The sequence below is a fragment of the Panthera uncia genome (genome assembly GCF_023721935.1).
Source record: "Panthera uncia isolate 11264 chromosome E2 unlocalized genomic scaffold, Puncia_PCG_1.0 HiC_scaffold_19, whole genome shotgun sequence".
Lineage (NCBI taxonomy): Eukaryota > Metazoa > Chordata > Mammalia > Carnivora > Felidae > Panthera > Panthera uncia.
This window is the reverse complement of record NW_026057588.1, coordinates 8384565-8399490: the sequence shown is the minus strand read 5'-3', so window position 1 is coordinate 8399490 and position 14926 is coordinate 8384565. Positions and strand designations below refer to the sequence as shown.

Sequence of the window (14926 nt, the reverse complement as noted above, 5' to 3'; positions counted from 1 at the left end):
GCACGACGCGGCGCGGCCCTCGGGCCGAGCCCCTTCACGGCGAATCGCCTCAGCGGCCGTAGGGGCGATTCCGGAATAAGCGGACGAACCACCAACGGGGAACGAGCGCTACGTCGAGGAGGAGGGGCCAAGCCCGGCGGGGGCCTCTCTGGCCCCACCAGTCCCTGTTCTCGATAGTTTTCCGGAAGAAAGGGATCTGGGAGCGAGAGAGATGTGGCGCAGAGCTAGGAGAACGCGCCGCGCGGTGACGCTCTGGCCCGACGCCGACGGCCTCTCTGTGGCTCCGGGAGGACCCGGCGGGCCGAGTACTGGAGGTGAGGAGGCGGAGCTGGCGGGGCTTGTCGGAACCTCGGGAAACTTCTGACCCCACGCTTCAGGCATTTCCTTATCTGGCTCACCTCTCTTATCTCGTGCCGCGCTTGTTTGGCGCGGCCTTAGCTCGGGAAGTCCTACCTGAGATCTAACCCGAGATCCGCTTGCTGCAGCCCAGTCTAGAGCATCCCGCATTTCCCATTTTTAGATGCCGTTTCTCCCCCTCCTCTTTCTCTGACCCCCTCCTCAGCCTCTGCCATCTGGGGGGCTGCTTTTCCCAGCCGGAGAGATTCAGGTGACCCAGCGGGATCAGTGCGAGGGCTTTGCACGGTACCGGAATGCGGAGGGGGCGCACAGAAGCCCCGGGCCTGGGGGGGGGGTGGGGTGGGGTGGAGAGGGAATCGCTGAAAGGCTCCAGAAAGAGAGGGGGAGGAGAGACTTTGAAGGAGAGGAAAAGACTCCGAGGGGAGGAGGATTGGAGACCCAGAGGGGGAGTGGACAGAGACCGAGGGTGAGGGAAATGGAGACCTAGAAAGAGACGGGAGGTGGAGATTGAGGGAGAAGCAGAGACACAGAAAAGAAGGTGAGATGGGGTCGTGTCAGCTGTAGCCAAATTCAAATCCCGGCTCGGCGAATTACTAACAGTGTGACCTTGGGCAAGTCACTTAACCTCTCTGCGCCTTAGTTTGCTTGTCTACAAAAAAGGGATAATAGGCTTGGCACATATTTTCCAGAATTACATAAGTTAGTAAAAAAAAAAAAAACAAAACCAAAACGCTTAGTACCATGCTTTACACATGAGCACTCAATACAAATTAGCCTCCTTTCCTATTATCAGCCCTTATTGTGTAAGACCGGACAGACTGGCTGGGGCAGTGACAAAGCTGACCTGTCCCCTCTTTTCTCCCTCCTCAGGGAAGCCCTGCCTGCTGGGCCTCCAGCACATCCAGCCTGGCCTCCGGCCGGCCTGCCCTTGATCCTCCTACTTATCCACCTGTCCTCCACGGAGCCAGAGGCCAGGCCCGCACTGTCAGGCTTGACTCCTTGCCCATACCACCCTCCCATGGCCTCCTGCCCAGGACCAGGGCCTTGCTGATGTGGTAACAAAGCAGAGGGCCAGCAGATGAATGGACACCTCGAAACAGAGGAGCAGGGGGATCAGGTAAGGAAGGGTCCACGTGAACGTGAAGATCACCATACCATGGGACACAGTTTTCTTCGTGTCGCTGTGCCCTTGCGTTTGTGACTTGGTGTCTGTTGTTGAGTCCCAGCCTCTTTGTCTGGTGTGCCTGCCTTTCTCCCCGACTAAGATGTCTGTTTCCCTGTCTCTCCATCTTTCTGTCCCCTGTCGCTCTCTGGATCATTCTTTGGCGTATATTATCTGGTGCCGTTGCTACTCTGGGTTTAAACACAAGGAACATTGTTTGACAGTAAATGAACTTCCTCCATTCATCACTTTTAGCAAGTTCTGTCCCTGTCTCCTTCTGCATGTGTCTTTCTGTGATTCTGTTTTTTTGGTCTCCTGATACTATTCTTGTCTTTCTCTCCATTGCACATTTTCTTTGCTTCTCTATGCCTCTGTCAACATTTTTGCTTTTTTTTTTTAAATTTATTTTTATGTTTTATTTTATATTTGAGAGAGACAGAGACAGCGAGCAGGGGAGATGCACAGAGATAGAAGCAGGCTCCAGGCTCTGAGCTGTCAGCACAGAGCCCCACGTGGGGCTCGAACTCATGAGCAGTGAGATCATGACCTGAGCTGAAGCCAGATGCTTAACCCACTGAGCCACCCAGGCGCCCCAGCATTTTTGCTCTCTGACTTGTGGATTTCGGTTCCTCTGGGCCTCTGGTCCTCCAACATCGTCTTCCTCCCTCATCCCTGACCTAGAGGTCTCTCTCAGATACTGGTTCTCCCCATCTGTCTCTCTTTGTTTCTTTGTCTTGCCATGTTACTGGGTCATTCAGTGGGCAGATGTCCATGTCAGGCTGCCTCCATCCTGGTTTGGATCCAAGGTAAATAGATGAATTAATGAGCCTCTTCTCCCTGGCTTTCATTCCAGAACTATCTGTCTCCATCTCTGTATCCATCATTTTCTGGGTCTTCTTGTGGCCTTAGCCTTGCATGTTCTCAATTCTATTGTCTTTGTCTCTTTGTATATATCTCTGTTTTTCTTAGCGCTTGTCTGTCTTTCTGTAACTATCTGAAAAACAGAGGGCACTCTAAGTCTCTTACTGCCTCTGACTCTGCTTTTCTGGGTCTCTTTTACTAACTTCCGCTGCATATCTCTGGGTCTTTGTTACCTGTGTGAGGGTCAGTCTCTAATCTGCAGGCGGAGATCTTCCTCACGTCCCTTTTCTTTTATAAACTCAATGGACAGGACAGGCCTACCACTTGCCCTCCACAAAGATGGCGTCAGCGGCGCTGTCAATGGAGTCGTGACGCCCCCTCTGCTGCGCGTGTGCCCTCACCTACCATGGCAGCTGATCTCGCGGAGCGCGATGCCCCGCCCAGTTCTCGAGCTGTCCCTCGGCTAGTCCCTGCGCCAAGCTCGCGAGCCGGCTGGCCCCGCCTCCCGCACGCTTTCACTGGTGCTGCTCAGGCCGGCCGCGCGGCCATTGGCTGAGACGATGCACACCCTCCCCCCACCCCTGGGTCTGATGGGGGCGGTTGGTGCTGACTTGAGGGGCCGCCCCGGAGGAGGACTCGGCGTGTGAGGAGGGTGCGGGGGTAGGATCAGGGACCCGAGTCTGGGGGACCGCGGGACCAAGAGGAACGGAGACGCAGGCCGGGACTGGGATACCAGGGGTGTGGGATGGAGACGCAGGACCAGAACCGGGATTGAGGGATCCAGGAATGGAAACCCAGGTCTGGGACTGGGTTCTGGAAATGGGGTGGGAATACAGGACCTGGACCGGAGGAACCGGAGACAGGAACTCAGGCTTATGGATTGGGGGGGAACTTATGGATGGAGACCCATGCCCAGGTCTGGGGGACCAGGAGGCAGGGGCTGGAGAGAATGGAGACCGGGCCTGAGACTTGAGGACCTGGGGACAGAGGCTCAGGCCCAGGACTGGGGGAGATCTAGGACTCTCTACTTAAGCCTGATTTGAGCTAACGGATAGGGGAGGGATCAGTTCAAGTTAGGGGTGGAGCCTGAGGGAGCTGCCCAGGACAGGGGGCAGAGGTGACTCCTGAGGGTGAGTCCATAGATGGGGGTGCATCTGGGGCAGCTCTGGGCCCAGGAAGGAGAGGGCAGGACCGGCAGGTGGCTGGGTGGGCGGGGCGGTGGGGGACAAAGGTGAGCTGGAAGGAGGCAGAAGCTGGGCAGAGGGCAGGGGGAAGGTCTCTGGGGAGGGGACCTCAGGCCCGGCTCCTACCCCCTCCCTGGAGAGCAGGCGGCCAGACGCCCAGGTCAGTGCTCGGGGTCCAGCTCTTGGCCCCTGCCCCTTGCAGGTGCCTGCATGTGGCTTCTCTAACTCTCTGACTCCTTAGCTCCTCCGTGTCACACCCCTTTCTTGATCTCCAGCTGTCTACATCCCCCCGCCCCCCCCTCCTATCTGCCCTGTCCTTTGTCTTTCTGATCCTCAGAGGACCTCCTGGAGCCCCTAAACTCTGACTCTCCTAAGTATCTTTCATCATCTGAGCTGTCTGCTCCTTGAAGCTGGTGGTCTCCTTCTCTCAGAGTTTGTCTGGCTCCTAGAACTTCTCCCTCTCTTTGGGTCCCAGTGTCTCTCCCTTGTTACTTTCTCCATCTAGAGATGACCGTGTGAGTGTGTGCGTGTGTGTGCGTGGTGTTCTCCGCCTTTGCATGTCTGTTTCTTTATATCTCCGCCATCATGATCTCTCTCCTCTGCCTTATTTTTCTCCAAAGCCCTTGTTAATCCAACATGCTATATATTTTACCTCTTCGTCTTGTTATTTCTGTCTTCTGATAAGACTGTAAACTCCACAAAGGCAGGGATTTTTGTCTGTTTTGTTCCCTGCTGTGTTCGCTGGGCCTGGCACTGTGACTAGAACATAGAGGGCACTGAATAATTATTTGGGGGATAAGTGAATGAGTGTTTGCATGCCTGGCTGTCCACCCTCCAGGATGCTAGCCTTCCTATACAACTGACTTCTGTCCTGTGTCCTCAAGGTCTCCCCCCACCCTTGTCTGAGCCTGTCTGTTTCTGATGCTCCCATCTCGTCTGTCACCGCCCCCCTTGTCTCCTTGTCCACAGGCCCCGCCCCTGCTTTTCTCTATCAGCCATAGGGGTCTCGGACTCTGACTCCTGCCCTCCTCCCTCCCCACAGAGGCCAGACCAGGAGCTGACCTGGAGCTGGGGCCACAGGCCTAGAAGCGCCCTGGACGGGGCCAAGGCCATGGCCCCCCCCACCGCCGCCACCATTGGCCGCCAGCACCCCGCTCCTGCATGGCGAGTTTGGCTCCTTCCCGGCCCGCAGCTCCCGCTTCGCCCTCACTCTCACACCACAGGCCCTACACATACAGCGGCTGCGCCCGAAGCCTGAAGCCCGGCCCCGGGGCGGCCTGGTCCCGCTGGCCGAGGTGTCCGGCTGCTGCACCCTGCGGAGCCGCAGCCCCTCGGACGCCGCAGCGGCCTACTTCTGCATCTACACCTATCCGCAGGGCCGGCGCGGGGGCCGGCGCAGAGCCGCCCGCACCTTTCGGGTCGACGGGGCGGCCACCTACGAGGAGAACCGCGCTGAGGCCCAGCGCTGGGCCACTGCCCTCATGTGTCTGCTCCGCGGACTGCCGCTGCCTGGGGACGGGGGTGAGGCACTACACGGCCACTCTGTCCCTAGGGCCACCTTGGTGTCTCTGTGGGTCTCCCTCTGTGGGCATCTCTGTCTCTACTGTGTGTCTGTCTGTGCTGTGTCTCTCTCGGCCTGTATCAAAAGAGTGATAGACAGGGACGGGCCACCACAGAAGGAAGAAAACCACAGGCAGAGAAAACATGATTGGTTTCTGCTGCTCCCGTAGGTGGTTGTCTGTGTCCCTTCCTCCCTTCCATGGGCCCTGACCACAGATGAATCAGAGGTTCCCAGGCTGGTGCGAGCAGCAGACCGAGACATGATTAGTCACCACCCAGGGACAGGCACTCACAGAGGTCCCCTAGGGCAGCCCAGGAGCCCAGAGGTGGCATCTAATCCAGCCTTTGGGGGTGGGGGGTGGCCAGAGACTTTTGGGCAGAGCGCCCCACTCCCCCCAGGCTTCTCAGTTGGCACAGGAAGGTAGAAGTTCAAGGGTCCCCAGCTGGTGAGTCTGCCTTGGACTTCCAGGATCCTGCTGGCTGGCTGGGGGCCCTGGGGGATGGGAACGGGGAGGGGGCCTTGCACAGTGGAATAACCTGATCCTGGATTCCAGGTGTTTGAGGAAGAGGAAAGTGAAAACCACAGCTCTCCTTCCTCCTCCCACACATGGGTCCAAAGGGCATTGGGATTAGACACCCAAGTCCTGCCTTTGGGGGACGGGGGGGTGCGGAGGGTGCACACCTGAGCCTCAGCAGCCGAAGCCCCGGAGGAAAAAAAAAAAAACCCACCTTTGACTTCCCAGCAGGCTCCTGTGCCAGCCCTCCACCGGTTCCCCTGGGGCTGTTTGCAGTTTACTGCTTCTGCGGTGAGGGGCCTGGGTCCGGGGCCCATGTAGACGCCTTCCCCTCTCTTTGCAGAAATAACCCCCGAGCTTCTGCCAAAGCCACCCCGATTGCTCCTATTGGTCAATCCCCTTGGGGGGCGGGGCCTGGCCTGGCAGTGGTGTAAGACCCACGTGCTGCCCATGATCTCCGAAGCTGGGCTGTCCTTCAACCTCATCCAGACAGGTAAGGGCTGTGTCAGGATGGAGGTAGGGGCTGGGGTGGGGGGAGGCTAGGACTCCTGAGCCTTGAGGCCTGGGGCGTGGTGGGGGGACGGAGCCGAACAGCCTGGCTCACCTCCGACTTCCCCACGCTAGAACGACAGAACCATGCCCGGGAGCTGGTTCAGGGGCTGAGGCTGAGTGAGTGGGACGGCATTGTCACGGTCTCCGGAGACGGGCTGCTGTTTGAGGTAGGGCGGGGGCATCCTGCTTGAGCCCTGGGACGCCGGGTTGGCCTGGCCCCGGGACGCAGGTGTCTGGTCTCCCCCCCTCCAGGTGCTGAACGGATTCCTGGACCGCCCTGACTGGGAAGAGGCTGTGAAGACGCCCGTGGGCATCCTCCCCTGTGGCTCAGGCAATGCCTTGGCCGGAGCTGTGAACCAGCATGGGGGGTAGGTGGCGTCCTGCGTCGTAGGTGAGCCGGATACCGTGAGGGGAGGGATGAGTCCTCCTGCGGCCTGGCACTTAATGTCCCCAAGTCCCCTTTGCCCGCCAGCCCGCTGCCAATCAGTCTGACTGGGGTGCTCCCCATACACCCCCCACCCCCCCGACATTTTTGCCTGGTTGTTCCCAGCTGTGTCCCTAGTGCCCAGAAGTGTACTTGGCACACAGATGGCACTCGGGGAACGCTCATGGAATGAACTGACAGGGAGCCTGGCTCAGTAAGAAGAGTCCATCCCAAGGGGGCCCAATTGCTGCAGGTGGGCCAGGCCACCACCGGCCTGCCTGGTCCTGCCCCTCCCCCCCGCTTCCCACCCCTTCTGTGTCTTTCTCCTGCTACCCTGTGCTCTGTGCCTCTCACCCAAGCCCGTCTACTCTTTCCCACTGTGTCCACTCGTCTCTGGCTGTGAAGGTTTGAACCTGCCCTGGGTGTGGACCTGCTGCTCAATTGCTCGCTGCTACTCTGCCGGGGCGGCAGCCGCCCGCTGGACCTGATGTCTGTGACGCTGGCCTCCGGCTCCCGCTGCTTGTCCTTCCTGTCTGTGGCCTGGGGCTTCGTGTCAGACGTGGATATCCAGAGCGAGCGCTTCAGGGCCCTGGGCAGTGCCCGCTTCACACTGGGCACAGTGCTGGGCCTCGCCACACTGCACACCTACCGAGGACGCCTCTCCTACCTCCCTGCCACCGTGGAGCCCACCTCACCCACCCCTGCCCGTGGCCTGCCCCGTGCCAAGTCAGAGCTGACCCTGGCCCCGGCCCCGGCCCCGGCCCCACCTGTGGCACACTCACCCCTGCATCGTTCAGTGTCTGACCTGCCCCTGCCCCTGCCCCTGCCCCAGCCTGCCCTGACCTCCCCTGGCTCGCCTGAACCCCTGCCCATCCTGTCCCTCAATGGCGGAGGCCCAGAGTTGGCCGGGGACTGGGGTGGGGCTGGGGATGCCCCCCTGTCCCCAGACCCACCACTGCGCTCACCGCCTAGTTCCCCTAAGGCAGCTTTACTGTCACCCATCACCGAGGGGGTCCCAGAAACGTTAGCATCCTCTGGGCTTCCCCCTCCCACCCCCGGCTCTCCGGGAGCCGTCTCTACCAGGGGCCCGCATGACCACCTGCTCCCTCCTCTGGGCACCCCACTCCCCCCAGGCTGGGTGACGCTGGAGGGGGACTTTGTGCTCATGCTGGCCATCTCACCTAGCCACCTGGGGGCAGACCTGGTGGCAGCTCCCCACGCGCGCTTTGACGACGGCCTGGTGCACCTGTGCTGGGTGCGTGGTGGCATCTCCCGGGCTGCGCTGCTACGCCTCTTTCTGGCCATGGAGCGAGGTAGCCACTTCAGCCTGGGCTGTCCGCAGCTGGGCTACGCCGCGGCCCGTGCCTTCCGCCTCGAGCCTCTCACGCCTCGGGGCGTGCTCACTGTGGACGGAGAGCAGGTGGAGTACGGGCCACTGCAGGCGCAGATGCACCCGGGCCTCGGCACGCTGCTCACTGGACCTCCCGGCTGCCCGCGTCGGGAGCCTTAAACCCAACGAAGCTTGCGGCCCGCCGGGGGCGGGGCCGACATTCCAAGGAGGCGGAGCCTGACCTAAGGGCGTGGCCTAGCTGCTAGAGTTAGGGTGAGGGTCCCACACGCAGGGGCCCAGCCCCGTCTCAGGATTGCGCCCGCCCCCAGGGGACCAGAGGTAAAGTTGGAGTGTGGCCCGAATTCCGGAGGCTCATGATGGTCACAAACGGGCTGGCCCCGAGGGTAGTGCCTGACCGATGAGGGCGGGGCTCAGCCCAAACCCTCGCTTCCGGCTCGTAGGACGCCGGGTCGACTGAGGGCGGGGACTGTCTTACGTCTTGTCCAATGACGGGACCTGGCATGTGCGGGCTGGGGAAGGCCTTAGTTCATTAGCCAGTCAGGGCCCGGGTCTCGCCCCATCCATTCCGGTGCCTCCACTTAACTGGCCAATCAGCCCACGAGGGGCAGGTTCCCCGGGGCCGACGCTCGGATTTGCACTAATGTTCCTCCTCACCCCCTTGCCGGTGGGGGGCGGGGAAACGACCGTCTCCTGTCTTCTGTCTCCTGTGCGTCCCGACCCCAATCTTCAGAGCAATTGAAAAGGTCTATGCAATAAAGGCAGTCGTTGCATTCCTCTCAGACCGTCGTCCCTGCTGCACCACGCAACCCGTGGGAGGGATCCAACCCTAGGTGCTTCCGGTAGCTGCTGCCTTTTGTGGCTCCAAGCCCAGACCTGCCCACGTACCGCGGCCAGCGTGACCCGATGGCCTTGAACTGGGGCCAGGGAGCTGCCTCCTCCCCCCACAACAGCTGGCTCTGGGGTTCTCAAGATTTATTCAGGGTGTGTTAACGGAGGCGGTGGGAAGATGGGGTCCCCGAAGTGGCAGGGGCAACACAGAGGACCCTCCCCGCCCCCGCGAGGGAGGGGGGAGGCTCGCTTTTTCTTAAAAATATAAATGTATTTATCTGCATCATCACGTCCCTGGGGCACCCAGCTGGCCGGCCTGTGGGCCACAGGGCGGGGAGGGAAAAGGGCGTCGGGGCGCAAGTCTGACCGAGGCGGGGAAGAGCTCCGCCAGGCAAGGGTAGGGGACGGCCTCACAGGGCTCCGTGCTGGGCCTGGTAGCGCGACAGCACGGCGCGGTAGTGGGACAGCTCCTGGCGCACAGCCACCACTTCCTGCCGCAGCAGGGCGTTCTCCTTCTCCAGGAAGGCCGCCCGGACCGATATCTGGTTCTCCTTGAGCCGCCGGGCATCTCGGGACCGCTTGGCTGCCTCGTTATTCTTGTACCGCCGACTCCAATACTTCTCGTCCTGGGGGTGGGGTTTGAGAAGGCACTGAGGGCCAGGGGTAGCAGCTTTCCTTGTGCCTTCAAGGACAGAGGGCATCTAAGAGACCCTCTGGGGGGTTTCTTGCCCGGCAGTGGGGCTTAAAGGTTACCAGGTCTCTCCTAGGATGGGTACCCAGGGATCTGGTTGCTAAGGAGAGCAAGCCCCTAGCAACAGCTAAGGTGTGAGATCGTTCCACCCACACTCAAAGCAATTTGGTTTCATGTTTCCACTGTGCAGAGCAGACCCCACTGCTCCTCACCCAACAAAGGGCCTCCAGTTAGCCCCTGGTTGCTAAGGATGCTCATTCCCTAGCAAGGGGATGGGACCTTCAGGGTCGGAGGGCTTCTCTCCATAAAAAACACTGTTTTATGCATCACCTGCCCAGATCCTGGTTGCTAAGGAAAGCCTAGGCTCCCTAGTGATGGGGTTCTGTGTCCCATAAATCTTTCCAGAGCTGGGGGCCTTTGGACCTGGTTGTCAAGGCAACCTCCTTGTTGTTTCCCCAGCAAACAAAGGTAATGTCTAGGTGGTCCCAATGACTGTAGCCAGTCTCTGACCTACTGGCCTTGAACAGAGGCCAGAGAGCTGCCTTCTTCTTCCCAACGGGTCCTGGTTGCCAGAAGGGCTGTACTTTAGCAAAAGGGCCTATCCTGAGGCCTCCCCACACCATTACACTTAGGGTTCTCCGGTCCTAGAATTTGGTTGAGGAGGACCACTCCTTAGTAACAAGGGCCACCCAGAGCTCCAAAAGATGACCTCACATCCCCGTTTCATTAAAGCCTCGTCCCTGCTCACTAGGATAAATCTGGTCCAGGCCCCATGACAAGAGAAACCGCCGGTCTAGGCTGGGTTTACAGGCCAATCCTCGGTGCTTCGAGCAGTCGCGTCTTACACAAGGGTGAGGTGAAGTCTGGTGAGCAGCCAGGACACCTCTTAACTAGGGGAGGCTCCAGAATTGGCCAAAGGGAGAAGACTGGAAAGAAGCGGTCGCTGCCCCAAATCAGAAGGCAGTTCTGGCTGCTGATGGGAACTTGAGGTCTCTCACCAGGGAGCAGTCCAGGCCCAGAAAACAAGGCCCAGAGGGGCTGTCAAAGTCTGCATCCTAGGCGGACGCAAGCACCCTGAACGATGCCCCAAATCAGAGACCAGAGGACCAGCCCCAGCAGGGCTAGCGGCTCAGAAGAAACAGACTGATACCCTGCTGCTAAGGAATGCTGTCCTTAGTAACTGGGCCCGGTCCAAGCCCCAAGCCTGTACAACTGGGCCCAGCAAGGCTGATTGAGACTGCATCCCATAATACCATCTTCGTAAATCTCAAGCCCAAACCTCAGCTGCGTCGCACCCCATGGCTTCGCACGACTGACTGATCCTTGGCTGTAGGTTAAGGGAACCTTGAGAGCTAACCCCAATGAGAAGCCCAGGCCTGACTGGGAGGAAAGGGCCATCCCTGGCCGTAGGGCCTGTAAAGGCCATGCCTACATCCTACATCTCGCAGTGCTCACCTTCTGCTCCTCTGGCACCTGGATCTTCCGAGCCTTCTTCATGATGGGCTGGGGCTTAAGTTCCTCCTCTGAGAAGCGATGTCTCCGAGGGTCAAAGGTCTCGTGGCCAGGAATGCTCGACAGGGCTAAATCTGCTGGGTCGGGTTCAAATGTCATCAGCACCTCCACGGTGTCTGGGTCCACAGGGCTGGGTGTGTCCCGAGAGGTCAGGCCTTGGGGAAACAGAATGTGCCACCTGAGTGTGTATATATTTGGTACCCGCAGAGGCTACCCCCTGCTCAGGTATCTTTTCCACCCTGAGGAAGGCCCTTATGAGGCCTACCGTAAAGCCTGCCTGAGATCAACCTCTCTAATATAAACTACGAAGGGTCCCTAAGCTACCTTGTAGCTTAGAAATCATGGAACCGACTCCACTTTCACAAACACAGAAATGAGCCCAATTATAACTGACTTACCCTAAATAACACGAGTCTGGTCTATTGCTTCTAACACCTCTGGCCCTCGGATTGGCAGCGTCAGCTTCCTTCCCATAGTCTAGCCCGAATCCTGCTTACTGAATCCCTGACCAAAGCCTAGCCCCCCCCCGGGGGGCTGCTCAAGAAAAACAAATCCAATGCACTGAAAAGGCTTCAGGTAAGCTTCTTAAGAGCTGCTGGCTTCGAAGGGTTAGGGATGAAAAGCGGAAATGACAGGTTTTTGGAGGTCGGTTCAAGAGAGGGGACAGGGGCGGCCTGTGCCTTTAAGAGCGACCAAGCCGGGGCCAGCTGAGGACACGGGTTCAGGGCCAGTCACGTGCGGGCGCCTGCTTTCCCGCCCCGCCCCCCCCTGCAGCCACGGGCGCCCTCTAGTTCCCCAGGCCCCGCCCCCTCCGCGTGACCGCGCGTGCGCGAAGTCAAGACTATGGAGGAGAGAGGAGAGGACTCACGTGGCGCGGGAATGTGCGGCTGGGAAGGGGAGGGCCCTGGTTCCGCCCGGAGGTCCGGCCAGGGGCAGGTGTGTCCGGGAATCCCCAACCTGCAGACCGCCCCTAGACCCCCCAGTGCCCGAGAGAGCACACTTTTCCTTTGGCTCTTTGGGGTTTCTTAGCTCGAACCTCTCAACCTCCAAAGATCCAGGCATTCCTGCACTCTGGGGAACACACTGAGAAACGGCCCCCCCGACCTCCTTCTCCCTCGCCACTGGGATACACACTAGGATTCTGGGATCCTCGGCCCTCCTCTCCCTGGACATAGGAGGCTCGGTCCTCGCCTCAGTGGAAGATCTAGAATGAAGATCCCCGACCTTCTCCCCTCTAGAGGATCCGGGGTGCTAGCCCTTCTCCACTGGTGGACTCAGGAACCAGGGCAGACAGTCCCTTACATCATGGTGAAACAGAAGTCTGTGCCCAGACCTTGCTTTCTCCCTTGTAGAGGACCTACGAGTTATGGTCCTTCCACACTCCACCGATTCTGGGCCCGGATTCTGGAGTGCAGTTCACTCCCCAGTAAATAATTCCGGTGTTCTGGGATCCCAGTCCCGGCTCCTCGAGTATCCGGACCCTCGGTCCCCCCGTCGCAGCGAAAAATCCACACTACCTCCCTACTGGACATACTTCCTGGAATTTGGGGTCCCAAGTCCCTTATCTCCAATGGATCCAGGAGACCCAGTACCCTGATGCATTAAGGGACACAGAATCCGGACTTCTCTCCAAACATCTCTCGCCTAGAAGGACCCAGAATTTGGGCGCACAACCCCAGCCCCACCGTCGCATCCCCGGGTCGCAGCCCCGCCCCCGAAGTCCAAGCCCCGCCCAGCCGGGGCCCTGTCCCGCCCCCGCCGTCGCACCTGCGCGGTGGCCGCCCGCGGCCCCGAGGGCAGCCCGGGTGGGGGCGTGCCCCGGCGAGGAACGAGGGGAAGCTGAGCCGCAGGAGCCGGGCCCCGGGGAGGGTGCGGGCGTGCGCACGGGCGAGGGCGCCGGTGATGGGCCGCCGGGGGGGCGGCGGACTGGGCGGGAGCCCGTGCTCCAGCAAGAAGGCGTCCAGGTCCACGTACTCCACGTCGCCGAACGGCAGCGTCCGCTCCCACAGCAGCGGCGCCAACAGACCCGGGCCAGGCGCGGCCCCCGGGCGCCCCCGCGGGGATCCGCCGCCCACCACCGCCCCAGCTGGGGCATCCGCCGGGCCCGCCGTCTCCAGGCCCGGCCCGGGGACCGTGGATGCCGGCGGAGCCGCCTTGCGCTCCTTTTCCTTCAGGAGACCTGCGGGCGGGGAAAAAGACCGGGTGGGGTGGGAAGGAAGAGACGGAGGAGAGACCCCGACACAGAAAGACAGGAAGAATGGGGGGGATTGAGACCCACACGGCGGAGATCCAGAGAAAAAGGAGGGACACGGGGGAGAGGGAGAGATCAGAGAGGGAAGGCAAGGACCCAGAGAGAAAGCAACAGAGACTCAAGAGAGCGAAAGAGACCCAGAGAGAGAAGGCACAGACGGGGGCGGCAGAGACAGAGAGGGAGGCAGAGACCGAGAGAGGGAGAGAGACTCAGAAAGGGGGGGGGAGAATAGAGACCCAGAGAGGGGTAAGATAGAGACCAGGGAAGGTACAGAGCCACGGAAGGAGGACCGAAGTTCAAAAAGAGGCAGGTGGAGGGGTGGGCAGGTGAGAGAAAAAAAAAAAATGACGGCTCTGTAATTTCTCTGTAACCTACCCCCCTGCTCACTGTAGCCGCTTCTCCCCACCCCCACACTCTGTAAGGGGCAGGAAGGGGCTCTATTCCTGGGGCACATTCCTCATCCCCAGACTCCATGTGACCCCAGGAGGCCCCGCCCAAGCCCGTGTCAATACCGTGTGAGCATCCGACACACCCCCTCCCTCTTTCCTGGACCCCAGGGGTCCGGACTCTCATAACCCAGAGGAAGCGGGGGGCTGGGGCCTAGACTCTTGGGTCCTCCGGGAAGAGGACACGGGGACTCCTGGGTCCTCCTGGTGGATGGGCTTTAAGCAGGTACTTTTGGATCCTAGGTGCCGAGGGATCTAGGGTCCTAAACACCCTAGTAACTGTGTAGATGAAGGTTGAGAATGGACTCTCGGCACGATAGGAGGTAGTCACCCCCCCCCCCCCCGCCCAGCATTTGAATCCCTAAGGGAGTTGGGTGTCCGAGTTGGGATAGGCGGGGGCTAGAACTCACAGCTGGATGGCTCTTTGGGCTTGCTGGTCCCCTGCAGAAGGCTCCGCAGCCCAAGCAGCGCTCCCCCGCCAGGGGGGGGCCCCGGCTGGGCCGCCCAGCAGCAGTGGGGCCGGGGTCCTGTCGCTCACGGGCCGCGCCATCACCGGGCACCTGCCCGTAAGCTCACGGGCTCATGGAGAGGCGAAGAGCTGGCCTGCCAGTCAGCGGCACACTCCTGTGATTCGGGCGAGTGCCTGCCCAGGAGCGGGCGAGCGTAGCCTGCAAGCCTCCAGTATCCAGAACACTGCAAATCCTAGGAGTGACGGGGATTCGCAGTCCTCAGTGCAGAAACGTGCAACTCAAGAGGGTCCCAGGAGACCATGCAGTCCGGGTGAGGGGGTAGTCAAATCAGGCAACCGGCTCTTTGCAACCCGGAGTTCAGGGGGACACAAGGCGCTCCAGCAAGGTGGGCGAGCTAGGCTCTTGCAAAATCTGCAGCTCTCTCAGCGGAAGGCGCTTTGCAATCTGCACCAAGAGGTGTGCGCGGAGGGGCGGGGGAGGGGGCAAGAGGAGGTGGCCGCCTTGAGGCGTGGCCAACGCAAACTTCTTTCGCGGAAAAAAAAAAAAAAAAAAAAGCCAAACCAAAACACCCGACGCCACAGCGCACACCCCTCCCCTCGGCCCCCGCCTGCCTCTCGGGCCAAGCACCCCAGCCGCGTGCCTCCCTCCGGCTGAACGCACGGGCCAATCGCGTCTTGACCCCTCGAGACGCGCGGCCAATGGGACCCCAGCATCCGCCAAGGCCCGGGAGGGCGCGTGAGGGGCTAAGTGCGTGAAGTTGCT

The 14926-nt window shown here is 60.4% G+C and overlaps 2 protein-coding genes across 2 annotated transcripts; one reads left to right on the top strand and one right to left on the bottom strand.

The window, feature by feature from the left end:
- The first annotated feature begins 17 nt into the window (after nt 1-17).
- SPHK2 (sphingosine kinase 2) lies at nt 18-8734 on the top strand. The gene is given in 8 exon segments (XM_049621538.1): nt 18-314; nt 1228-1474; nt 4607-4684; nt 4686-5085; nt 5983-6132; nt 6264-6358; nt 6444-6559; nt 7021-8734. Coding segments are annotated over 7 exon segments (1983 nt in total). The 5' UTR covers nt 18-314; nt 1228-1435; the 3' UTR covers nt 8126-8734.
- Nucleotides 8735-8924: 190 nt separating this feature from the next.
- Nucleotides 8925-14858, bottom strand: DBP (D-box binding PAR bZIP transcription factor). Its single transcript, XM_049621546.1, is given in 6 exon segments — nt 8925-9420; nt 10941-11152; nt 12765-12915; nt 12917-13176; nt 14105-14180; nt 14182-14858. Coding segments are annotated over 6 exon segments (978 nt in total). The 5' UTR covers nt 14245-14858; the 3' UTR covers nt 8925-9204.
- Nucleotides 14859-14926: the final 68 nt, after the last annotated feature.